The 26,696-nt window shown below is 41.5% G+C and overlaps 1 protein-coding gene across 11 annotated transcripts in view; it reads right to left on the bottom strand.

Moving 5' to 3' along the window:
- KCNMA1 (potassium calcium-activated channel subfamily M alpha 1) overlaps positions 1-26,696 on the bottom strand; it is a 676,533-nt gene that overhangs the window by 96,175 nt on the left and 553,662 nt on the right. Inside the window, exon 19 of one of the 11 annotated variants that reach the window (XM_049789616.1) lies at positions 24,479-24,652. The exons of the other annotated variants lie outside the window; for them this stretch is intronic. Coding sequence (XP_049645573.1) covers positions 24,479-24,652 — 174 coding nt within the window. The remainder of the gene's footprint in view (positions 1-24,478; positions 24,653-26,696) is intronic. 11 annotated transcript variants of the gene reach the window in all.

Below are 26,696 nucleotides of genomic sequence, written 5' to 3'. Positions count from 1 at the left end.
TTAAAGTATCAACTCAGACACTTAACAAGGGTCTATCATAGAACAATAAAATCTGTCAAGAAATTCTTTTTTCTGATATGGTTTGTTATTCATTATAGAAAAAATCAGGTCCTTCTGAAATATGCTGACAAAATGCCTGGATGGTCTGAAGGCCTTCCTGGGCACACTAGAATTGTCCATATAGAGAGCAAGCTCTGCCTGTTTCCTATTGTGCTGATGGTGCAAACCTTAATCCATCTGGAAAATTCAGTCCTTAAATGGCAACTTGAAAATGGCTACTTATCCTGCCTTTAAGGATTTTGATATTTTGCTCATCAATAATTTTTGTGTGTATTTTAGTTTTTTTAAATATTGAATTGAGGGCCATATAGATGGGAAGTTGGTCACTTGCCTTTGCAGGAGGTCAATCTAGGTTTTATTGCCAACTACCTTTAAGGAGCCTTGAGATTAGCCAGGAATGATTCCTAAGCTCAAAGCCAGGAGATAACCCTGAGCAAAGAACCAGAATTAATGCCTTAGCACAGAGCCAGGAGAGATCCCTAAGCATAAAACCAAGAGTAACCCCTGAGCACAGAGCCAGGAAAAGGCCTGAGGAGAGAGCAACCAGTAAGGCATGAGCACAGAGACAGGAGTAAGCTTTGAGCATCACTAGGTATGGCCCCAAATTAAATAAGCAAAAAACAATTGCATTTCATTCTCATTTATTTGGAAGAGAGAAGGTTAGAATATCTCCTCAAAGGTGGCACTTCCTCCCCCTTCCTTCAGGCCAGGATCAAGTTGCTTTGGGGCACAGTATGGGCCTGGTTCTGCCCACCCTTGCCTGGCACTACAAAGAATTCTCATCATCTTTATGACCAGTCAGGTGTTTACACACACTCCTGTGCAAAGCTGGATAAAGCAGAGGAAACAGGACCCTTCTCTTTAACCCACTTTGTACTGTTTGCATGAAACGTTAGGAAAAGGCCCTGGCGAGTGAGGCTTCCTAGTGGATTTACAAATTGTCAGATACCCAGGGAGTGGAGACAAGATCACACTGTCAAAAGAATCTGAGATTTGCCACATGGCCCTGGGGGTGTTTTGAAACAAGGAAAAGGACAGGACAGGTCCAGGCTTCTCTGGGGGCTTTATGACACGAACAGTGAATTCTCCTGTTATTACAGTTCCTCCAGAGGGTGAAGTTGTTATTGGTGTCAATAACAACTTTGTTTTGACTTAGATGTTACCTTCCTCCTCTTTTTATGCTCCCCCCCCATCTGTCCCCAACACCCCCAAAGAGCTTTCTAGCAAACCTGACTGGCAGAAGACGTCAATCATTTTTTTCATCTCCATTTTTCCCTTTGCTATTTACGTGTTTCAAATTGGCGCTTGCCCCACTGATTCTGCTATTTGTAGCCCGTCTAAAATCTAATTGTGTCTCCGTGAAATTACTTTCCAAGCCATAATATGTTCTACAGATAAGGACATTATTATTATTAGCATCGTTATTACAAAGCCATCCATAAACACGGGATCTTCCATGGAGCTACTTCTTTGTCAAGAGCCTCCAGGAATTCCACCCGTGTTTATTCCACACAGTTGCACTGATGCTTCCTCTGAAACTCAGAGGAAAAAAAATATATGGTCTTCCCTGAGCAACCCAGGTTGCACTGCATAGGCAGATGGAAGCACATTGTGCCAAACCACTTTAGAAACATTAAATGCATTTCACCTAGGGAGCCAAGGGCCTCATCTCCTTGTGACATAACACCCAACACAGCATTTATTCGATTTCTAGGGAACATAGAATCACCTTCATGAATATTCTGGAACTCTGAAATCATGATCTGAATCCCACTCTAATTTATCCTCACCCACCAGCAATGGCATTTTAAAAGATGAGCATGTAGTGCCCTGTCCCCCCATGGCAAGAAAAGAGAGAGAACTAGAGAGAGAAAGAAGATGAGAAAGAGCGAGAGAGAGAACAAAAAAGGCCAGAACTAGAAGGCTGTAGTTTCTTTCACTCTCTTGGATCCCAAGGCTTTGCTCAACTGCTCCCCTAGAATCAGAGCCCAGGGCCAACTGCCTTCAGATCTAAGTTCACTAGCTCTCTCAAGAATCCCGCCCAAGGGGCCGGAGAGATAGCATGGAGGTAAGGCGTTTGCCTTTCATGCAGGAGGTCATCGGTTCGAATCCCGGCGCCCCATATGGTCCCCTGTGCCTGCCAGGAGCAATTTCTGAGCCTGGAGCCAGGAATAACCCCTGAGCACTGCCGGGTGTGACCCAAAAACCACAAAAAAAAAAAAAAAAAAAAAGAATCCTGCCCACAAAAATCATGCCTGGGTACAGATTAAAGAGTAAACAGACCCTAGACCCAAGAAGTGGCACCCTTACATCTTTGCTTTCAGGAGAGTGACCCAGAAACACAATGTCACAAGACCACCTGCTCTTCTGGTGACCTGGTGATACTACATGGTCAAGTCAATAGAGGTCACACACAGAGCAGCAAATGTTGTCCCATGCTCTACTTGGAGTGAATCTGAATGCGGAGCACTCAACTTGGGCCTTCTAACTTGAGAAAGCTAGCAGAAGATTGAGCCCCATTTTCAAGACAGCTAAGAGTCTGAAGGTGCAAGCTCACTCACTGACCAAATAAATACCACAGCTGTTACTGTCCCCTTCCAGATAGCAGGCATGTACATGTTACCCTGTGGGAGATGCCAGTGGGGAAGTGGAGGGGACAAGGGAATGAGTGAGCAGAGAGCAGGAATTCCTTCATTGTTTCTTCCCACCCAGCCTTCCTTTCAGAACCTGCTCTAAAAAATAAAGAGATCGACCTGCCTCCTCCAGGAAGTCTTCTTTAATGACTAGTTAACTTGGGCAACTGCAGGCAGCAGAAAAGCAGAGCCACACAGGCCTTTATGTTCCCACTATAGAACCCAGGCCCAGAGGAGTTTGCAAATCACCCCAAGTTGGGGTAAGACTAGACTGAAAATATGAAAAGAGCCAGAATAGATTCCCTGGTGAAGGCAACCGGATTAAAGAAAACAAGGTCATTCAAGCTCTGAGGCTTCCCAGACCCACTAGCTCTATCTTGACTTTTGTTCTACTCAGTGGCTTCCATGTTCTCTCCTGCGGTCAAACAATAGCAAAGGATGAGCACTTGAACAAAGAGGAAGGGCCCCCTATGGGCTCAGCAGTAAAGGTCAGTGCCCACCAGCCAAGTTCCCTAAATTTGATTCCTGGCAATCAAAATTGTTTTTTCTAAAAAAGGCCCAAATCAACAAAGCACAGGCATCAGTTCCCCAGCCCAGTCTTCCTCTCCCTCTGCCTTTCTTCCCACAGTCACCTTTGTCCCATATTTCATTTGGCTCAAGAAAATGCTTGGGTCAAAAACAATTAGCTTTGCCAAATGTCATAAAAACACACACTAAAGAAACAAGGAGAGAGTCTAAGAGGGCCTCAGTTGGAGCAAGCTGGGGCCTTTCTGAGCAAGAACAAATGAGAGTCAGATGTGGAAGAGCCTGCTGTTCCTGCTCGGTCATGGGGAGCTCAGGCTGCCTCGTTCTTGGGGTTCCTTCCTGGAGTTTCTGGTTCAGGACATGGGACTGGGACATACTTGTGGGAGATGGTTGGGAGTCGATGGTGGCTTGGGGCAAGGGAATGAGGAAGCAGAGAAGCACCATCTCCTTTACTCTTTCTCCCCACTCAGTCTTCCTTTTACGATCTATTCTTAAAACAAAAAAAACCAGACCAGTGCACCTCTTCCAGGAAGCTCTCCCAGCTTCCTGAAGCTGTCTCCCTCCTCTCTTTAACCATCTTTAGTGTTTCTCATCTCCCATCCCTGCAGCAACTTCCTTTGATGCAATCTAGTCTGTTTTCATTTCAGAGTGTCAAGACTTGTAAGCTCTTCTACTGTAGCTTTAGACATCTTGGAATTTTCCACAGAAATAACAGATCCTTTGCGAAAGCCCCTAATGCATGGCAGAGGGAGAAGAAGCAGGGCAGGGCAGGAAAAGGCCAGGGTGCTTGATCAACTGTGTAACTAAGCAAAATACAACTCCTGGAAGCCTAGACTTAATAAAGTCTAAGGACCTTCTCAGAGTGGATGCTCAAAACTGCTGGCCTTAGTGCTCTTCTTAGCATTGTTGTGAGATCCCACAGGAGAGAACTGTGGACTAAAAGCCACAGAATTCCCAGACAATGATCTATCCTTTTCAACCAGACTAACTTGCAAACACCACAGAGTAGGGAAATCAGAATTCCTGGTGAGTGGAAAGCATGCCTTGTGAGTCAAGAAACTGAAGACATTTCTAGAACACCTGTATTTGAGACCTGCCTGAGACAAAGTCTAAAACATCTTGAGAGTAAGAACATAGAATAGCATAGATTTTTTTTTCTAAAAAAAGAAATACCCAAAACAAAACAAAACAAAACAAAAACCAATAAATAAAAAAATAATAAAACCCTTCTGACTGGAGCAGGATGATTTTTTTGAAAATGTGATTTGGAGTTGTGAGGGGCAAATAATGTAAGGCTTTAAAAGTCAAAAGTAGGGCCCGGAGAGATAGCACAGCGGCATTTGCCTTGCAAGCAGCTGATCAAGGACCAAAGGTGGTTGGTTCGAATCCCCGTGTCCCATATGGTCCCCCGTTCCTGCCAGGAGCTATTTCTGAGCAGACAGCCAGGAGTAACCCCTGAGCACCGCCGGGTGTGGCCCAAAAACAAAAACAAACAAAAAAGTCAAAAGTAGAAATTTACTGAATCTTTTAAAAGTTGTTTTTGTTTGTTTGTTTGTTTGGGTGGGTGGGTTGCCCTTACACTGGAAAGGAAAAGTAGGTAATTTGTATTTGGGGAATAAAAAAATCCCAAATGGAGCTGGAATATAGAATAGTAAGTAGGCCTTACATGCTATAGATCCAGGTTCAATAACCAGTACATAGCCCAGATTTGCTCCTAAAATTTTGGAGTGACCCCTGAGTGCAGAGCCCGAAAACTGCCAGGTGTGGCCCTCAAACCAAACGCAAACAACAACAAATAAATTTCTTTTAACATAGTGTGCTTTTTTTATGGCCACTTGAAAATTAAATGAGTTTAAAATAAAGCACATGTCTAAGGGCATAAAACAGTCACAATAATCTGTCCTGGCAACAGGCCCTGATCTTGCTTAAGTGAAACCCCAAATTAGAAGATTGGGAGGCATCCCAAAGCTGCACAAGAAAGCAGATTTATTCAATGTCTTGGGAAGGTTATAAGGTACTTTCCTGCCACCCCACCCAAATAAATTTGACCTTTATTCTAGAATCGCTGGTTCCTCTCTTCAGTGCCCAAGTCCTCACACAAAAACAGAAAGGAATCATCAGAGATGAACTGGACAAAAATCTGGTTGCAATCAATGTTTTGCAAAGCATTTTCAACACAACCAATGTTTTCAAGTGGATGGTGCAGGAAGGAAAAAGTTTCTTTCCATCCTCCATTTATTGGTTTCACCTAAGCAAGAACCTATTTTGAATTTTCACTATCAAAGACATATCCTAAAACAAGATATTTCTAATGTTTTCTAGCTCCTTAACCTGTAACCTTGGGCTCAATAGGCCAAGAAAAAAAAATTCAAAAGACAACATTAAGAGTCTCCCAAAGACTGGTTTCAAAATATAAACTGTGAGATTTTTGTAAAGTTATTTAGAGTCTGAAAATTAGTTGATAATAAGGAAAACAAACAAATGAGTCATCATGGATGCATTTTAATTCATCCCCTCCCAAACCTCAATAAATCTGTTATCTCCTATATAGGCATGTCTTTAGATCCAAACACTCCACATTAAAAAGGAATACATTAGGTTAAAAAAAAAGTGAGTACTGTCATGTTTTAGTAAGATTGAAAAATAGTTTTCTTGGGACAAAAAAAACGTGATCTTATGGTATGTTTTTACTCCCAATTTAATGAGCTCTGTGCAGAGAGCTTTATTTAAAGCAAAAATTTTAATTGAACAAAAACTAGCAAACAGACAAGCAAAACAAACAAAAAGTTTTGATCTTATTTGTCAAAAATTTAGTTCCATTCTGTGAGAAAAGCAACATTCATTTGGTTGCCTTAAATTCTAAAGCAATTTCTAAAGAAAGAGCATCCTGTTAAAATGACAGGGCTAACGATATAGTACAGGGGCTAAGGCCATGGCTGATTGTAAAGGGATTTATACAGGAATGGACACGATTGGATAGTACAGAAGTTCAAGCATGCCTTGCACACAGACATCACTGATTGGATGCCCCATACTGACTCCAGTGCTTCTTTCCATGCCTCTAGCATCAAAGTACTGGCCAGCTTGGCCAAGAATCACCACTCCTGGCCTCCCAAACCCAGCTTGGAAACACCCAAAATTACTTTTATAGAGCAAATTCACCTACTGAATAAGTCACCTTTATTACCATATCTTTCTTTTTTAAATTTTTTTTTTTTTTGGTTTTTTTGGGCCACACCCGTTTGATGCTCGAGGGTTACTCTTGGCTAAGTGCTCAGAAACTGCCCCTGGCTTGGGGGACCATATGGGACGCCTTCCTTGGCTAGCACTCGCAAGGCAGACACATCACCTCTAGCGCCACCTCTCCGGCTCCACCATATCTTTCTTTTTCCTGGTAGGGAATGATTCTGAGTGAATGAATTGCTAGAGGTAAATATTAGATTTAAATGACACTTGAAAAATAATGATAATCACATGGTGGTGGAAATGCAACATCAGGGGGTAAGAACTGGGTTGTAGTAACCTTTCAAAAAAGTGAAAGGCAATCATGTTTATTTAATAGGGACATTAAATCAAGCAAGTTAGATTTAAGGAAATGTGAGCCACTAAGAGGTGCAGTCTTAGCAGAAATAATTGCCCACGACAACAATAAAAAAAAAAAACAGCAAGTTTTAGGCTTTCGTTTTAGATAAATAGAAGGAGAAAGAAAACATGAAAAAAGAAAAGCAGAAAGGTTGTGGTGGAAGTTAGAAATCGCTTCCGGTGGAGACTTTCATTTCTAACAAAGCAGCGCCACTTGCTGGTGGGTTCGCATTTCAAGCCCTTTGGCAGTTGGCTGCCCACTGTCTATCTTATAATCTAGGCATAAATACACAGCAAGGTTTCTAGCTGCAGTTCCCCATAAGAATTTTATTACCAGTCGGCAGATTTCTCACACATTGGTTGCAGTTTAATAATCTTCTACTACCTGAAGCATTGGTTGCATAAAAGCTTAGAGTGTTAATTGTTGGCAAACCAATTCGAATGCATTAAGCATTGGAAGTCAACCAGTAAATATCCAAATAAATCAAGAAATAACTCTTTTTCCTAACAAGCCATTATCAAACAGCACAACTTGATCGCTTACATAAAAGGAACGTTCATATGTTTTTGTGTATAAAGACATCAGGGGGTGAAAAATGCATTTATAATCTTAGCTAACTGGGAGTATTTGTCTCCTTTACGATGTCAAGAAAAATATTTTTGCAGAGAATCCTTTCCCCTTCCTTAAAAATAAATGATCTAAACCAAGGTGCCATTGAGGAAATTTTTTCAACATAAGGAAATTTAAATCATAAATAACTAAGATTCTATCTACAAAATGCTGTTTTTTTTAAAAAACTGACTAGAGAGAGAAGTCATGGCTAATATAAATCACCAATACAGTGAGTAGAGAAACACTAGCTGTCATTTTTTTCAGAAAAAAGATCCCATGAATGTGATAACAGAGGAACACAATAAAAGGAAGAAACTGAGATGTGATAGGTGACTGATTCTATCTGCAAAGGAAACTGTGAAATAAATTAACACCCAAGTGTCCAAGAAAGGCAGATTGGACTTCACAGGGAATGATCATTATGCAAAGAGAGAAGGAGAGAATGTGATTTGGGAAGAACAGAGAGGACATGTGTGGGCTGTGAGACCTAGTGGTGATAACTAATGACCACATTACTTACACCTCTGGTTTGATCTCTAATCAGAAAAAATAAATAAATAAAAACAAGAAAAGATTACTACAGGATAGATGCATGCAACAGAGATCCTGTTTTTCACTTGGAGCAAATAAAGTCCCAATGGGATCAAAGGGTCCCCAGTAAATAAAAAAATGACAGCTCTTATGTTTTCCCTGACTTGAACTCAAATAAAATGACCAGGTTAATAATGTTCCAGAGCTTAGGAAAAAGGCCCAGTCTTCAATGATCACAAGAGGAGAGAGGTAAGCTGTAAGAAAGTACATACACTCTAATTTTTAAAAGTTATTGAGATGTCATCTCTAACAATGACCAAGACTTTACCTGCAGCATCCTAAAAAAGAATGGCTGAAACCATATAAGCCATTTCAATGGGAAAATGCAGACTCCGTTTATATTCAGTTCTTGAATCCCACCAATTTGGAGAGGGCCTATGTCTCAAATGCACCAGGGATGAGATCATTTCCCCAGGCCCCAACATGTCTCCAGTTACCTGCAATACAGGCCCATTGAGTAAAAGCATTTCAAATAGAGACAAAAAGCATCTCAGACCTCACCATGACCAGATATCACTTGCAACGGAGAGACAGGGCTGCTGGAAACAATTTCAGCAGCTGTGGAGGGTGTGGAGGAAGCTAGATGGATCTCAGATGCAGGCTAGTCCTGTCTGGGTGTAACTCCTAGCACCCAGCCACTATCCAGACAGTCAGAGATGGTCCTAGTGGCTGGCTACAGCCTGGGTGATCAAAGGCCCAAAGTTAATCAAAGGTCGATTTTCAGAGCAGTGGAGCCAAGTTCAAATCAATGAAAAATTAAACATAGAATCAAAGAGTTTGATTGGGGTTTTCAAAGCTCTAGACACCTGCAGAGAACTGTGAAGTAATGGGAAGTGATGAAATGATGAGTTGCACCAACTACCATGCTTGAGCTTTACCGAGACTCACCTGGAATCAAATAAATGCCCACTGTCACATTAGCAGACCACAACTGCTAAGCAGTCCCCAATCCTTGCCTGTCAGCAGAAGCACTGGAAGAAACGTGACTCCTTCCCAGGAAGGAGGATGGATTCTAGACGAAGATGTTCTAGAATGTTCCAGCAGGCAAAACTGGCAGCTGTCCCAAAACAAATGCATTGTTCAAGATGGAACAAAGGAACAAGAAGACCCTAGATACTTTTTCACTTTAAGATTTTTGCCTACTGAACTGTAGAAACATACTTCCAACACAGTTTAGATGTCATTGGGTATGTTTGCTGACTTCCTGTCATATGTCTTGGTTGCTTTGTGCCATCTGCCCCAAACTTGAAGACCACTGAGAGTGTCATGATAATGTTTACTTCTTAGAAAGATCAACATATGGGGCCAGAGAGATAGTACAGGGGTAGGGTGCTTACTTTTCATGAGGCTGTCCTATTTGAGCGCTGGCATATAATATGGACCCCTGTGTACTGCTAATTTTGAGGAACACTTGAGCATTGCAGGATATGGCCCCCCAAAACAAAACAGAACAAACCAAAAAAGCACAATATTTCTGTACAAGGAATTTGTGTGAAGTGTTAGAGGATCACAGATGGAAAACCCATTTATCAGATGAATTTTATTCTGAGCAATGGGGAATGGCAATCAAGAAGGCTTTAGAGAGATATAAAAATAATTTTTGAATGTTGGTCAAATCAGTTGACCAACATTTTCTTTTCTTTTTTTTGGGGGGGGAGGGGGTGGATCTACACCTGTTTGATGCTCAGAGGTTACTTCTGGCTATAAGCTCATATGGGACCATATGGGACTCTGGGCGATTGAACCACAGTCCATCATAGGCTAGCGCTTGCAAGGCAGATGCCTTACCTCTAGCATCACCTCTCCAGACCCATTTGCTGTCAAACCAAGAAGTACGTCTTTGGTTGGGCTTTGTTTACCAAAGGTTTTCCCTTGCAAGAACTCCATTTTATTGTACTTTGGGCAATATGTAAATAATAGGTTGACTGTGTTACAACCTTATTGGTTTTGGTTGCAGACCAGGCTTAGTTCGGGTGCTACAGTTTCCTGACTTGCATTTAAAGGATGAGCATAGTGCTCATAGAGCATAGAAGGAAGAGTAGTAGAATAATACAAGTGATGGAGGAAAAAGTGAAAGAGTGAACTAAGTAGTAAAAGCAAATATATTTTTAGATACTGATCACATGATGGAGATTATTAAGACACATGGAACTATAAACCTAGATTTAGTCAGACTTTCAAGGTTCTAAAGATTTTGCAGAGGGACAGAAGAATACTTCAGATTTCAATATATATAGCTATGCGCTCATCCCCTCTGTAGACAAGCCATGACATCTGATCTGCTGAAAGAAAGGGGTAGTAAGTAACCTGTTGCTGATGTCAGAGTCAGTTCATCAGGCTCTTCCCTTTTCCCTGAGCACAAATTATAAGCCAAGTAGAAGCCAGAGCTCAACTGACCATAAAACAGCACAGCATCCCAACTTTGTCAAGGTAGCAGGTGGGATGGGGTGAGGTGAAGGGAAATGACAGTGATAGGCTTTTAACAAATTGGTGGGAGGGATTGGTTTTAAAATATGATATGCCTAAAACTCAACTACCAATAACTTTGTAAATCACAATTTTTAATTTAAATAACAAAATTATTAGGGGCCAGAGCAATAGTTGGGAGGTTAGGGCATTTGCCTTGAATCCAGCTGACCAGGTTTTAATCCTGGCATACTATAGGATTCCAGAGCATTTCCAGGAACAATTCCTGAATGCAGAGTCAGTAGTATCTCTTGAGCACTTCCAGGTGTGGCCAATATATATATATATATATATATATATATATACACATATATATATACATATATATATCGAACAGAATAAAACACAATACAGCATAAGTAATAAACACCGGCTCAGTTTCAAATCTGATCTTAAAGATGAATTATGATCAAGACCATCATCAATGCTTGAAATTTAGATAATTATTTGAAAGGGGCCAAAAACCTCATGGGTTTTTTTTTTTTTTCTGGATTAATCTCCAACTTGTCTTATATCTTCCCAGAACATACAAGTTTCCATTCTTTAGGCCCATTTTAGAGACAGAGATTTTCAGTCACAGGAAGAGGAAGAATAATGATATCTGATGAAAGATACACTGACTCTGAGTTAGATCCATCATACAAATAGGGGAAGAAATGAAAAAAATTTTTTCTAGAAACTTCCTAGAACCCCATGACCAAAAGTGATGGTGTCTGATTGTTGGTTACTGAGGTAAACAAGGATGACTTTGGTGTCTTGAAAATTATAAAGATTCAATACACACAGAAATTGCTATAATAATAGCAATTGATAGACACTGAGCATCTAGTTAAGAGAATATATAAAACTTCTCTCTACCAGACTAATAGCTAAAGTTCCTAGAAAATCACAAATTCCATCCCTACCCCTGGTTTCCTGGAATTTCTGACTTTAATTGCTAGGTTATTCCCTCTGCTCATGGCACAATTGGGGAAGGCTTGGAAATCCTCAAATGAGGAGCAAAGAGAAGACAAATATTTGCTTAACAGACACCCACCATCATGGTAAAGGAAGAAATCTGTGATTGGGCAACAGCTTGTGATCCCTTGCATATTTCACATCCAGGGCCTAAAAAGTCAAGGTCACATGACCTGAGGTCCTTTCTTCTCCCTCTCTATATTCCTAGTGAGTTTCATTCCATCATTTTCCACCACCCCATGTTCTTCTGTGAGGATCAGAGTACCTCCTTTTTGCAGTAACACCTGTTAAGGTATCTGGCTTTGAAGCATCTCTGCCAGTGCAGTCTTTCAGTTGGATACATCGCAGGCAATATGTGAAAGTGGCTGCATCTGCATCTAAGCAATGGCCAGCTGAACCTTGACAAAATGCAGAAAAAGCAACTCACAGCCACACCAAGGCAAGAGAAAGCTTAGTGCAGCCAGAGAGGAGAGAGGGCTGTGAACACTTGCAGAATCTCCCTGCCTTCTCTTTGTCTTCATAAATAAATGGAATGAAAAGCATTTTGTTTTTGTTGGGGGGGGGCATGACAGGTGGTGCTCAAGGATTACTCTTGGATCTGCACTCAGAAATTATTCCTGGCAGTGCTCGGGGAGCCATATGGGATGCCAGGGATCAAACCTGGGTCAGGTATATGCAAGGCAAACACAGTCCTGGATGTACTATCACTCTAGACTAAATGAATGGCCTTTAAGAAAATAGCCACCAGACTACAGGTCTGTCGTCAAGTATAGGTGGGAGAAATGGTCAGTTAGGTGCTATTGAATTACTTCTGTTGATCCTCAATCACAGACACTAATCTACTCAGCCAGAACTGTCTTACATGTTTCTCCACATTTAAGCAGACCGGCAAGGCTGTTCTACAAATGGGCCCTCTCCTCACCTTGGCCCTACCTGATACCCAGTATATTTTGCATCACTCACAGGAAAATAATTGCACCCATAAGAATTGGAAATGCTAAAAGCAAATGCCACAAGTCCTTGGTTTTCTAAAACAAATACCCACTATATATCTACAGCCTTCATAGGTTCACATAATGGACTCTCCTCAGTAGATAATTTGGTGGATTTTTCAGGTACAAATCTCTCTTTTATGAGGTACTCTTCTAATATTTAACATTCACAAAAATAATAGCTAATAATTTTCAAGATTTTTCTCTTATGTCTTTTTTCTGCTACAGGTACTTTCTTCCCTCTTAATATTCTTCAATCCCTGTTAGATAAATCCAAAAAAGATATATATACATACATTAATATGCATATACAATACATTAGAAGCTGTTTAAAAATTATAGGACTCTTTATATACTGATAGCTCTCCTATTTATGGCATACCACCTCTTTACTTATTTAACTGCCATTAATGATATGTTCCTATACTTATTCTTTTACTCAACAAATATTTACTGAGCTGGTGTCCCTTAGGCCATTTTCTATTCAGGTATTCTTGCCAACAGGTCCAAACACAGCCAAGGATGCCAGCAGGCTTGAGGGGAGGCAGAGAGCCCTTTCGTCCTTTCTGGACTAAGTGTTATTCAACAGAATCCAGCACAGAATGCCCACATGAACGAAAATGAAGATCATAGTAAAGAAAGCAGTCATCTTTACTCCTAACAATCCCTGCACTCACTCCATTGTGTGGCCTACAGATCCCCTTCTTTGCACCATCAGTACATCTCCATGCTCTTGTTCCAGGGAGCAAATATTCTGACACCATTTAAGTCTCTCAGAGCCATTGATAAAGTCTAATGCAGACTTGTTTCAAACACTTTCACTGTGGAGCTAGACGCAGAAAAAGTTAACCAGTACATACATACCAGTCCCAGTGACTGTCAGAAAAAAAGCCCTGAGATCAGAGCTTAGAGTAGCCTCCAAGCACCATTAGCTGTGACCCATCCCGAAACCTCCAACACTGAACAAATAAAGCTTCTATTTTGACTTGGCACTGATTTTTTCTCTATAGCTCTAGGAATTCTTAGGGTTTCTCAACTTGCAATCCTGGAGGAGACATAAGGTGAGATTTCAAGCCATCAGAAGGTATTGTATTTTTATTTTTGTCTTTTTTTTGTTTGTTTGTTTTTTTGTTTTGGGGCCACATCCAGTGGTGCTCAGGGGTTACTCCTGGCTGTCTGCTCAGAAATAGCTCCTGGCAGGCACGGGGGACCATATGGGACACCGGGATTCGAACCAACCACCTTTGGTCCTGGATCGGCTGCTTGCAAGGCAAACGCCACTGTGCTATCTCTCCAGGCCCTTATTTTTGTCTTTTGCTGTTTCTTTCCATTTTAGGGAGATATCTCCCAAATATGGCTGACTGGGATGATAAGACTCTTCCAATGTTTCACCTATGGACATTAAAGGACTCTACTCCAAAAACCAATTATGGACAAATAAAGAATCTTCCTTTAAACAAAATACATTCTATTTGTATAAGAAATAGGTCTTCTCAAAGTTCTCTGGTTTCAACTGTGTGACCCCAATAATGCTGAACTTGTTTCCCTTTCACTTAACTCTTCTCCAGGAAATGATGGAAAAGGAGAATTCTTGTGAAGAAACAGGAGGTGGTGGAGGGTTCCTTATTTAGATAATTCACAAATTGGCCTGGAAGAAAGCCCCTATGAGAGGCAGAAACCAGAACACTAGTTGGGGTGAGGCATACATTTTGCCAAGTTTCACTTTGCTGCAACATTCTCAACCTGCCCATATCACCACAGACTGGAGGAGCATTGTTTTGTTCCATGTTGTTTCAATGATTCTGTGGGCTTAGGGCATGTACAAATGCTCCCGTCATGGGTGCTGACACAGGCATGATGCACACAGCAAAGGTCTTTTGAACAGAGAAGTTAAAAGGAAGATCAAATTGTGCCATGGTACTTAGAAATGCCACATGACTCCCTCCAACTTAGTATGGTAGTACTTCACAAGAAATGTGTTTTGTATTTCCACTGGAGCAGCATAAGTGGTTGAAAATGACAGTGGATTGCCAGTGAATGGGAAATGAAGCACACATTGTTTTTTTCCTCCATAGATGGAAGAAGATATATGCTATCTCCCTGAGAAGAATGGTGGTGGGGGGGAAGTCTCATGGCCCTCAACAGGTACTTCAAACAAATAATTCCCAGGATCTCTACCAGAAGCTACTGCCAGTAGCTTCAGTCAAGGCCCTGGGACCTGACATATCTCAGTAGGTGGTTCCCTCATTTTCTTGTTTTTTGCCACCCAGACTGGGCCAATACCACTCAAGCCAGCAGTTGGAAGCTGCCAACACACACTTGTCCCCACCAACACACTTAAGATGGTAATCTGAAATGGGGAAGGAGAAAGAAGAAATGTTGTTTAGGAAAAGGATATACATGAAGCAATTCCCAAGGTCAAGGGCAATGGAGACAACACAGTGCAAGTCCCCAGTCAAGACAGCCTTGAGTAAACCCTGTTCCAAGGGAAAAAGAACTCAGCTGAGCCCAGTAAAAATGACAACCACTGCCAGGTCAGCTGGGGGAAATTAAGCACAAGAACTGTAGCTGATGGAATTTAACTGCTTCAGAACTAGTCATTAACCTTTTTAAAAAAATATTTTAACTTGTATTTGCATTTGGATAATGCACTTCAGCTGTAGTCTGGGAGCCTGGAGACCAGGCTTTCCTTACAGAGGCTCAGAGAAGATGGCCCAGTCTCTTGCCAGCAGTCCCCATAGTCCACTGGGCTGCTCCATCCTGCGAAGAGTCCCTCAGCTGCCTCCTCAGAAGTCCTCCCTCAAAGGCTGTGGGGTAACTTCTGGGATCAGCATTTGAGCTGCTTTTTCATTGGACTCCAGATGAAAATCAGCATCCTCAGGGCCTGATTTCCAGGCATGACCAGGCTTTAAGTTGTCTTCAGGACTCAACTCCCTCAACATCCTATGTTCCAGACAAACTAGGTGACCAGCTGTCCAAAAAGGCTGCAGGGTCCCCTCTCCCCAAAGAGGCTGCAGGGTCCCTTTTCCCTCACCTGTACTCGTGCTAATGGGCAAAACACTTCTTGCACTCCACTGAAGCATATTGGAACTGCTGTCTCCTAAAAGCCCTTTCCCAAACTTAGCAGTAGGAGGCGCCCTCTGCGTCTTTACAGGCTTTTTATCCTTTTTCTTCCATCACTTACCAAAGTTCCATGTTCTTATGACTGGTCTCCAACTGTGTATATCATAGAGTAGCCCGCCTCACTTGACAGACTGTGGAGACACCCAGATTGCTGACAAACCCCAATGTACCAACGAGGAACTGCGGGACCTGCAGTAAGTCTTCAAACTCTTGTTTAATTTGTTGCCTCTCTTGGATATAGAGCACTTTACATGGGGGAGATGGATGCAGTCACTCACAGTTGCTTCAACTGCAAACCACACATCCTACCTCATGGTAGGGCATTCATGAATATTTGTCCAGGTTCTAGAGCAGTGTCTGCAAGGTATCAAATGCTGTGTGGTTTTCCATTTAAGAGGTGGACACAGGAAGGTTAAAAGACCAGGAAGCCATTGAGTTAGTCCCTGAGACTGCTGTGCTGTGCTGGGATTCAGGGCACCCAGGACTCTTCTGCTGGGAGCAGGCAAAATCACAGAAGCCAGTGCCTCTTCCTTTACTTGGTGGTAACGTGCTCTAGCATTTGATGAACTAGAACTCTACTTCTAACTTTTAGCGATTCTGTTGGGAACAGGAAAAGCTGCTGAAGCCAGTGACTCTTCCTTTACTTGGTGGTATTCTGGGTATAGCATTTGATGACCTGGAACTCTACTTCCCACCACCACACCACCACATGGCATATATTAGCTATGTGGCCAGATCTCCTGAACATACCTGAACAAGAGCAATGACTACATAGATCCAAGTGGAGCAACTAGTCAGGTTCATTACCAGCTCACTAACAAGTCTCAAACTCTGAAATTGGACACACACACACACACATGCACACACACACACACACACACACACACACACGGTTATTAATTTGTTTGGAAGTGAATCCTTTCCAGATAAAACTCCAAATCAACTAAGTGTTAAATAGGGAGAAGACACTTCCAGTGATCCAGTGATTTGCCAGGTTTTCTGTTAAGTGGCCTACCACTGGCCATGTTCTGGTTATTATTTATGCATCCACTCTTCAGAAACTGGTTCCTATTATATTGCTCCAGGCTCATGTCTTCAAGGCTTAACCATGAGACCAACTTCCCGATGCCAGGATATTTGCCAGGGGCATCTGGCTAGCATCCTACATATTTTTGGGCAAAACACACACACACACACACACACAAATATCCTTCTGAGATGAAAAAAAAGTATTCAACTAAAATGAGAAGGGAGAATCTTATAGTAAAACTAAGCCCAGGGGAGCAGAGAACAATTCTTCATATTCTTCTTAAAGGGAGATGAAGGTAGGATAGGGAGAAGTCCCCTTCTGAATGGCCCGAGAGTCTCTCTTGGGTGCCTTTCCACCCTTCTAGGTCTGATACTAATTGGGGACAATGCCCAGTTGAATCACCACAAACGAGCTGCAGTTAGAGAAGAAGCACTGGGCTCAGGCTCTCCTGAGTGTGGGCTAGGAGATCCCATGTCTCAAAGGACCTGAGCTCCCACACATGCTTCTAAAAGCCTCTTCCCAGAGGCCCATTGAGAGAGAAATTAAATGCAACTTTGACTTAATTAAGGTTTTAAATGATAATGAATACAATGTAGATTCATAGGAGGCATTTACATTGTGTTGTAAAATTGATAAAAATTTAATAACTCTTGGTTAATAAGTTATGTCTCCCCAGACCCATAAAGCCTAAGGCACTGCAAACTCCAGACTCAGTCTAAATCCAGCCTCCTGGTGCAGGTATAGGAGGGAGGCAGAGATGGACTTGACATTTTCTCCAAGCCAGCTCTAATGCAAACCTCTGCTTGTTCATCAGTACTTGATTTCATATGGTAAAGGTCAGGATTTGGGCTAAAGGCATATTCTTGACAAGAAAACTCAAGTGGAAGGCAAGATGGCCCTGGCGTCTGTCGCCTGAGATAGCAGAGTGGGGGAATGACTTAGGGGACTAACTGGTCACATCTGTCCTCTATTCCACAGCTGTGATGGAAACTCTGTTGCCTGGTCCTGGAATCTGTCAGGGTTGAGTATCCCACAGGCTGGTCACTGTCCAGGAATTAAAATGCAAATGTGTGTCCATGTCACCATGCATGAGGTTAACTGCTCAGCTTCACTGTGGCACCCCAAGTCTTTCTGAGTTTGTCCTTGGAAAGTTGCATGAGTTATTAAAGCCTCTTACAGCTGGGAATAGAAGTGCCCAAGTGACAGACTATCCACAAGGACTCTGTCCTTTTTCCATGCTCAGACCATTCTGCTCTCTGTCTCCTGCCTATTTTCAAGGGTTCCTCTTGACAAGAATAAACCTTCTATTTGTGCCTCTAGTTTGTTTTCTCTTGCATATATGCATGGCAGAATAGACAAGTCAACAACTTCACTGGACACTAACCTGAATAGGCCAATATTAATGACATAATATATCATGATGAATGACATAGACCATTGGCTTGGACACTAGTTGGTTTGCAGATCTTTTGAATTTAACCAGTTTAGAGGATTTTTAAAAAGAAAATGCTGCCTACACATAATGTTTTCCTACAATGCTGATTTAAGGAGCTGACAGCTGCCTAAGCACCCAGGGAAGTGCCATTCCAGGTCATCAAGTGCTAGACCAGGTCACCACCAAGTGAAGGAAGAGACACTGGATTTTGTAGCTTTGCCTGCTCACAACAGAAGGGTCCTGGGTGCCCCAAAACACATCTCAGTACAACAGTTTCAGGGACTAACTTAATGGGTTCCTGACCTTTTAGCCTTCCCATGCCTGCCTCTTGGAATGAAGTAGCACTAGCCAAACGAGGACCTGAGTCAAGAGTAGTCTTTTAGCTATAGAAGAATGCAAAACAGTTTGGTACATTGATAGTAAGAAAAAAGGCCCAGGAATGAGAGATACAGAGGGCAGCTAGCCAATCACACAACAAGCAGAGGGAGAAAATGCAGATACAGTAGAAATAAACTTGTAACCAATGTTTGGGATCTAGGGCTAAGCTCATTTGGACTGAGTTTCCTTGGAGCTCCTTCTACTATCAACAAAAAAAAAGGTAGGAAGAGGGAGTTTTCAGTTGCAAAAACCTCCACACCAAAGAAGTAAAATTTAAGATTTAAGAATTTTAGGAATTTCCCTAAAACTATATATAAAAGAGGCGGAAGAAATAGTACAGTAGCTTCCTTGTCACTTAGCATATGTCTCATCCCGGTTTCAATCATTGGCATTGCGTATGATCCCATGCACACCTCAAGATCAGGGTTGATTCCTGAGAACCATGTCATATGGTCCCCCAAGCCAAATATATATGTATATACATTAATATATACACATATATGTATATATGTGTATATATTTATGTATATATTTTATGAACATACACATATACATAAAAGGAGATAATTATAGGTTAAGTTTAAAGCAAACCAGAATAAATCAAATCTCACCACTACAGGTATTAAGACCCTCTGGGTGTGTCTGATGAAAAGTGTTTTCCTGGAGCTATTTCCATCCCAGGCCTGGTGTCTGATTTTTCTGTACTTCCAATGCCATTATCCTACTTGACTTATTTTAGTTCTATTGACAATGCTGATTCTCTGTCTGTACAAGCCAGATTATTTGGAATAGGCTGATTTTTGTTTATTATATGCCAAGACTCCAGATTATACTAAACTGATTTAGTTACATCTCTCTTCAACCTAATCTCATTGGACTGCTCTAAACTTAACCTGGGGGCTGAATGCCTCCTTTTATTATATTTATATCCCCTACCTCAGAGTCATGTACAATTTAAAATCCACTACAATCAAATAAATAATCAAAAATAAATTAGCTCCAATAATTTTCAAAAGGGTATCAGGTTTGAACTACTAATGAGTGGAAAGGTTAATGATATGAGGGATCACAGGTACTTGCACGAAAGCATTTCTGAGTGCAAGTCCAAGAATTTGCTTCTCTATCTGGTTGTATTTGGTCATATTAGATCCATTTGGGTCATATTTGGGTGACTGATGGTTTGTGGCCAGCATATATTAGGTAGGTCTCAGTCAGTCTGAATAAATAGGGTCTCATGTTGTCACTATATCATAATTTCAACTGCCCTTTCCTATTATACAGCAATCAACAATCAACTTAAGACTGAAATAGTAAGAATACATTCTGACTAGAGAAAAAGGACCATATTGTAAAGGGAAAACAGAATTTTTTGCAACATAAGTCAATATTCATGTACATGTGTATGTTGCTAGACATTTTTTCTTTTGATCAAATAAAAAATATCTTGGTGAACATTCTAGGTCCATGTCATCCCAGTGTGTCCCAGAAGGGCTAGCAGTCCTGAGTAGGATGATGTGAAGCAGAGACCAAATCAGGCTGCTGAAGACAGAATGTTTCCCAGTGCCAGATCACCATTGAGTAGGAGAATTTGAGTAGCAGAATCTTGAAAGGGCTTTTGACAACTCACTATTTTATGGGTCTTTAGAAAATGAGCCCTTCTCCCCAGAAGATCTCTTCTGTCAGCACAGTCTAACCTTAAGTTTGGGAGTTCAATAGAAGAAGATAACTGTTCTATTTGCACTTGACTTAACAAACCAATCCCCAGAAATATTGGCTCATTATTTTAAAGAGAGGCCCCTGCTATATTGAAAGGCAGATCATAAAAAATGGTGTAAATACTTTTAATAGAGAACCACTTCTCTAGGAACTGGCTACTTCTCTTCCCACTTGAGCAAACACATAATGGGAATTTTGTGTTTTTCTGGAAAGTCCCTCAGAAACAAAAATTCTTTCCCTTCTATGAAAAACTAAGAGAGAGGGAGACGAAAGGCAAGAGAGAAATGAATGGGGCTGTCCCCAAAGCACACGAGCTCAACTGGGAAACTCTGACCAAAGCAAGTTCCATAATAATATAATGACCTTTAATGAGTGTCTTGGGAAACAATACTGCCCCGGCATAAAAGACAAAGGGCAAAGCCCATCATGGCTCCTCTGACACTAATTCAGAATGATTTTCAGAACAACTAAAGAACGTAAGAGAAGTAATCTGATCCGCCCATCTGACCTTACTTTGATTCCAGGGCCATTCTCCTGCCATTTCTAATTGTCAAACCCTCTACATTTCACATCTGCTCATATTTAATGAAAAGCCCACTCTCACCACTGCTCTTTGAGTCAACCAGCTCTGTCAAATGGGCACCACCCAGTCCCACCACCCGCGAGGGAAGCCTGGGGATTGCAATTGGGGGTCTGCCAGTGGAATTCTGTTCACAGAACGACATCCTTTAATTGGAGAAGAAGGGCTTATGTGGGTCCATAAAGGGGTTCAAATTGGAATGGATTTTTCTAACTTATTATGAACGGTCAAAGGTGAGTGGTCTCACACAGGGACAGATGAAATCTGCTTTTGTTTGATGGAGTGACGACGGCAGGGAGACAGATGAAACAGAGTAGCCAGCCCCCTGCCCCTGAGTTGTCAGTCCCAATTAAGGCTGCAACACACAGCCACAAGGCTCCTACTTTCCAATGTGGGGCTGTTTTTTTTAGAGATGTAGGAAAGACAACACAATGTTTTCACACACAGAATGTTCCTGAGAGGACCAGACAATTTCACCGGAAGAGTTTTTCTCCTCCTTGTTTCCATTGATGCCTGAATTAAATTGCAGAATGGAGAAGTCCCTCCAATGATAGTTGATCTTAGATGCTTAAAAAATGATATACATGGGGCCAGAGAGGTGGTGCTAGAGGTAGCAAGCACTAGCCTAGGACGGACCATGGTTTAATCTTGGGCGTCCCATATGGTCCCCCCAAGCCAGGGGCGATTTCCCCAAGCCAGGAGTAACCCCTGAGCTTCAAACAGGTGTGGCCCAAAAAACAAACAAACAAAAAAGATACACAGTGGTATCCTTGCTTTGCTGAGACTGGTGTGGAAAAAAAACAATGCTAAGATGTAACCTCAAAATTCTACTTTAGAGCCCAACTAGCTCTTCTTTAGTCAAGGTAGCAGAACCTATTGGTTCATGTGAAATCAATAGTAGCCCAAGTAGTTGGTGGTGACAATCACCTCATCCATTATAAGAATGTAGCCCAATTGTGCTACTCTTGCTCTTGAGTCAACTTTGCTCTTTTTCTCCAGGGTCTTGCCACCTACTGTAGAGCCATTCTTTCTGCAGTTATGGCCCAGCCCATAGTAAGGTTTTGTTCCAGGAAAGAGAAAAACTCTTACAAAGAGAAGAAAAATACCAAGGTTCATAGCGTTAAATATCATAAGATTTCAAAAGAAGGTAATTTTCTAGGACTTTAAACTAATTAGGAATGGTTGGAATTGTCCAAAATTTCTCTTGACAAACCTCTGTTAGAGATCACTTAGCAGCATGGTTTTGTTCCTAGGTAAAGTTCTGAAGGAGCAGTGAAGTGTGGATCAGAAAGGATGACTCTCTGGTCCTAGATCTAACTTTTCCATGTTTCTAAGGTAACATGACACACAGATCATGTTCCAGATTTGAACTTCAGATACAAACATCTGCCTTGGCCATGCCCATAGCACTCCTCCATTTACCCTCATTTACCCTCAACCCTAGATGTCTCTATTGAATCACTGTCCCAAGTCCAACATGCTGGAACCACCTTCAGAGGCTAGCCACACAAGCTTTCCAGGAGCTTCAATACCCATAAGGTAAAGTTCTTTTCTCTCCTTGTTCCCATGTTGATTAAACCATGAAAGAGAGTTTGACCAGCTCTGGATACTTAGAAATGAAGAAAATGGATAGAAATACAGTCACCATTAAATACACTGGTTGTTTTCAAGAGGAGGCTATAAAACAAAAAAGAGCAATTACTGTTACTTCCCATTCTAACAACATTGGAAGAAAGGTTAACTGTTGGAGTGGAGATATAGTATAGCAGATAAGTTGCCTGCCCTGCATGCAGCTGACCTGGGTTTGATCCCTAGCAACCCATATATTCCTCTGAGACTCTCCAGGAATGATTCCTGAGCACAAAGTTAGGTGTAAACCCTATGCACTGCTAAGGCTAGCCCACAAACCAATAATAATAATAATAATAATAATAATAATAAATAATAATAATAATAATGTTAAAAGGCACATATTTTATGGCACTCACGTTCCCAGTAAAACTCAAAACCCTCTTTTGTCCTTAGATAAAAACCCATATCCACTGTCAGAACCCATCTGCCAGAGGCTGATGGCTCTGACCAGAGAAGGTTTCTCTGGAGACCAGGTTTAGTATGGAACAGGCTGGGTAGCCAACCTGTAGGCAGAGAGAGGGAGAGAGAGGGCAAGCTGGGGTTGGGATCAAGGCAAGGATTTAATCAGAGAGAGAACCAGAGGAGATGGAAAGGCAAGGATTACAAGGTAGCAGAAACAATAAGTTTGGTCAATAGTTTTTTCCAGTGAAGCCATCTGAGAAATGCAGCCATTGTCTGGGTGAAAAATCCAAAAGAAACTGCCAGGAGATACAGTCACTACCCCTACACTTAAGCCAGAGGTGAGAGGTGGAGAGGTGATATAGCCCCCTGGAAACTGCCTTTAAATGACAGCAGGCTTTCTTTTCTAAGATTTCTAAGGATTTTCTATGATTTTCTAAGAATTTCTAAAATTCTAAGATTTTCTTTTTTTGGGGGGGGGGGCACACCCAGTGACACTCAGAGGTTACTCCAGGCTATGCACTCAGAAACCACTCCTGGCTTGGGGGACCATATGGGATGCCAGGGGTACCAAACTTTGGTCCGTCCTAGGCTAGTGCCGGCAAGGCAAACACCTTACCGCTCCATGCCACTGCTCTGGCCCCATAAAATTCTAAGATTTTCTAAGAATTTCTAAAAGTCTAAGATTTTCTAAGGATTTCTCCGCCCTTTTATGGCTGTCCAGGGACTATAGGGGTCTGTGTCACCAAGAACCCAACATGTACAAGTAAGAGCTTTCAATAGAGTAATTCTTGATCAAGATTTGCATTGATGAGAAAGATCAGGAACACTTCAGGTATATGGCATAGTGGAGCTTTGCCACCTACCAACTGCAATCGATGCCTTGGCAAATGATTCAACATCATTAAGTTGGTGAGAATAAAGAAAACTGCCCTCATAGGCCTGTGGTGTCAAGAAAACAATGGAGGCTCATGACTGACAGTTTTTGTTGTGATTTTTACAAGAACCACTTCACTATATCAGGGTAACTCATGAGAAAATGAGATCAGTGATCTTTCTGAGTGTGTGCTTGTGTAAGTGTGGCGGGGTGCGGAGATAGGATTGTCAAGAATCTTGTTCTCTATAAAGGTTAACAGATTGAGATCTTTCTTTTCCAGAACATAAGACACAATCTTGCAATGGATAAATGAGATAGAGGTTAGGGAAACATAACTATATATATATATATATATATATATATATATATATATATATATATATATATATATATATATCTGCAGCTAAATGTTGCTATCTTTTGGAAAAGAAGCTCACTCAAAAGAATTGAATACTAGAGTTAGAACTTGTTCTCTCTTGAGTCTTCTCCTCCTTCAACCTAGTCTAATTAGGTAGGTTTTTCACCCCATCCTGAATTTAAAATATCTAAGCTCTTCATCTCCACACTTCTACAATATTAACATAGCATTTGGTTTGCTAGTACATTAATTTCCAGTTATTTGAAGGGACAGAAGAATATCACCAGGCTGTAATTTTCTAGTCCTGCACACTGAGAGAAGGACAGAGAGTTAACCAAGGGGAGGCCTGGCCTTACCCCACACAAACACAGACAGAACAGGCGGGCAACATGCTGTCACATACCAGATCACAGTGGGAAGGAAACATCAAGCCCAACATACTCACAAATGAACCACAGGCACAACACAAGACATGGGGATGATACCACAAACAGCACAGACATGGCACTGCATGTGTCAGATTGAACTTACAGGCATGGAAACTGGTGGACCATTCATTAACAGAGACAGAAGAAAGTGGGAATGCTGGCTCAGGGGTGTCCATGTGACCACGCACACGGCCTGACATGCATGAGCAGTCACGCTCAGAACGTCCGCAATCAAAACAACATGCCCGTCTCATTCTCTTGTAGATGGACATCTTGGCTATAACCATGTGGGTGGATGGGAGGAGAGGAAGAGCGGTAATTAATGGCAAGGTCGACGCTCAATAAGCAGCTGGAAAGGGAGCTAAAGGGATTCAATACAGGCCTTAGTTCATATTCACAGTCTTGACCCAGAACAGAATGCAGAGTGACTGTTGGTCACAGTCCAGTTGCCCATTAACAACAATAACAAAAAAGAGCAAAAAATATATATCAATTGCTTTCATAGTCATCCCAAGCTGTTACATATTATTTTTCTTCTCTGGGTAAAGTAGGTGACTGCAGCACAGGGTACACATAATTACAATTGGGATTTTCAATGAGATTTTAAGAAATAACACATTTCAGACAACAAAAATTTTTTTAGCCAATGTTGTACTTTTCCTGGCACAATTAATACAGGAGGAGGACATACATATAGATACACACAGCCAATCAATTAGTTCCTTATTTGGTACGATAAATGATTCTTTTTTTGCAAGAAGAAGCAAAACTATCTAATATGTAGGCTTTCTAATCTCCATCCATTTCTGGGTATGGCACACTTTCATCAAATTAGATGCAAAGCGATTATGTGTTAATATAGAATCTGAGGGTGCCTCTGCTGAACTTCCCCAGAGTGAGTTTACAGGATGCCGACACGAATTTAAATTTACTCTTGACAGAACAAATATCCAAATCTGTCTATATAAGAAATGCAGCTACTCAAGGCTAACGCTGCGTATTTGGCATCAAAGGCAGCACACAAATAAGAAATCACCAGAAGCAGATGAGAATGTTGGTCTGTGGGAATGCCTGTAACTCCTCACTCAAAGCTGTATTTTCTACTTAAGGCTTAGAGCATCTCAAAATCACATCTTCCTTTATCTCCTGCCACCAAAAATTTCAGAAAGCAATCAGAGCATTAGTGAGTCAGAAGTATTTTCTTATAGAAATAAAAATAGTGGCCCAAATAGATGAAAGTCTGTGACAGGAAGTAAGAGATGAGCTACCAGGTAAACTGTCCTATGGAGAATTGTAGGTAGTATTGGTTTGTATCAGAGTTAGTTGCCTGATGCACCCAAGCTCTGGACCTCCAATAGTTAAGAGTGCACTGTGGCCCTTTTTCAAGTTTCTTACCTAACCCTTCAAGCCAATTGATATTTCCCTTCCATAAACAGCTTTTTGTAATCTTATTTGGGTGGGGTTATAACTGGCAACTTGCTTATTTATCCTTCAGCAAGTGACCAGCTTCTTTGGGAGAAGAGGTGAAGAATTCCTTTGTATTCCAAGCATTGTGGCCAAATAGGAAACTTCACCAGAGAGAAGTTATTCTTTATACCCACCCCCTCCCTTTTCAAAATCTCCCCCAAGCCCCCTTTCTTCTTCCTAGTGGAAAATGATCGTTCTCTTATTTTAAAATATGGCTGGTGGTTTGGCCCTCTTTGAATGTTACAGTCACCAGAAAGAAGGGTTTACGTGTTACAGTCAGAATGTAAAAGGGTTTACATTTCTCCAATGGGTCAAGTTCTGTTCTAAGACCTTTATGACTTGCCATTCAGTCTAAGTGTCAAGCAAGGATAACGTTATGATTTTGAAGAACAGGCACTAGTGAGGATGAATGAGGGACCTTGTTAGCAGCAATTCCATTCCTGGACATGTGGTTCCCATGTCAGTGATGCCATCTTTGAATCTATGAACCAGTCAACTGCACAGGGCTTCATCATGCAGCCCCAGTCCAGTTCTGTGTGTGGTTTATATCATTCACGAGCTTAGCTTTTACCAAACAAAGAAACAAAAATAGTGGGTTGGGAGGCAAAGAAAGTTCCACAACAGCCTTTGAATAAGAAGCATTTAGAAGGCAAGATGTGAACGCCCAGACATTCCAAGTAGCAGTGACTGAAGTCATAAAAGGGGAGGGGAAAGGTCTTCAATTGACTTGAAAATAGTTGTTTTAAATGCATCTGGGCCTGGGTCAGTTTGAAGAACATGGGCTTGTGTTTTATTTTGTTTTTGCTTGCTTGTTATTTCTGCCCCCCCCCCCCATATTGATTTGTTATTTACAC

Source organism: Suncus etruscus, chromosome 15, assembly GCF_024139225.1.
Source record: "Suncus etruscus isolate mSunEtr1 chromosome 15, mSunEtr1.pri.cur, whole genome shotgun sequence".
NCBI classification, from domain to species: domain Eukaryota; kingdom Metazoa; phylum Chordata; class Mammalia; order Eulipotyphla; family Soricidae; genus Suncus; species Suncus etruscus.
The sequence above is the reverse complement of the archived record's forward strand: the minus strand, read 5'-3'. Positions and strand labels throughout refer to the sequence as shown.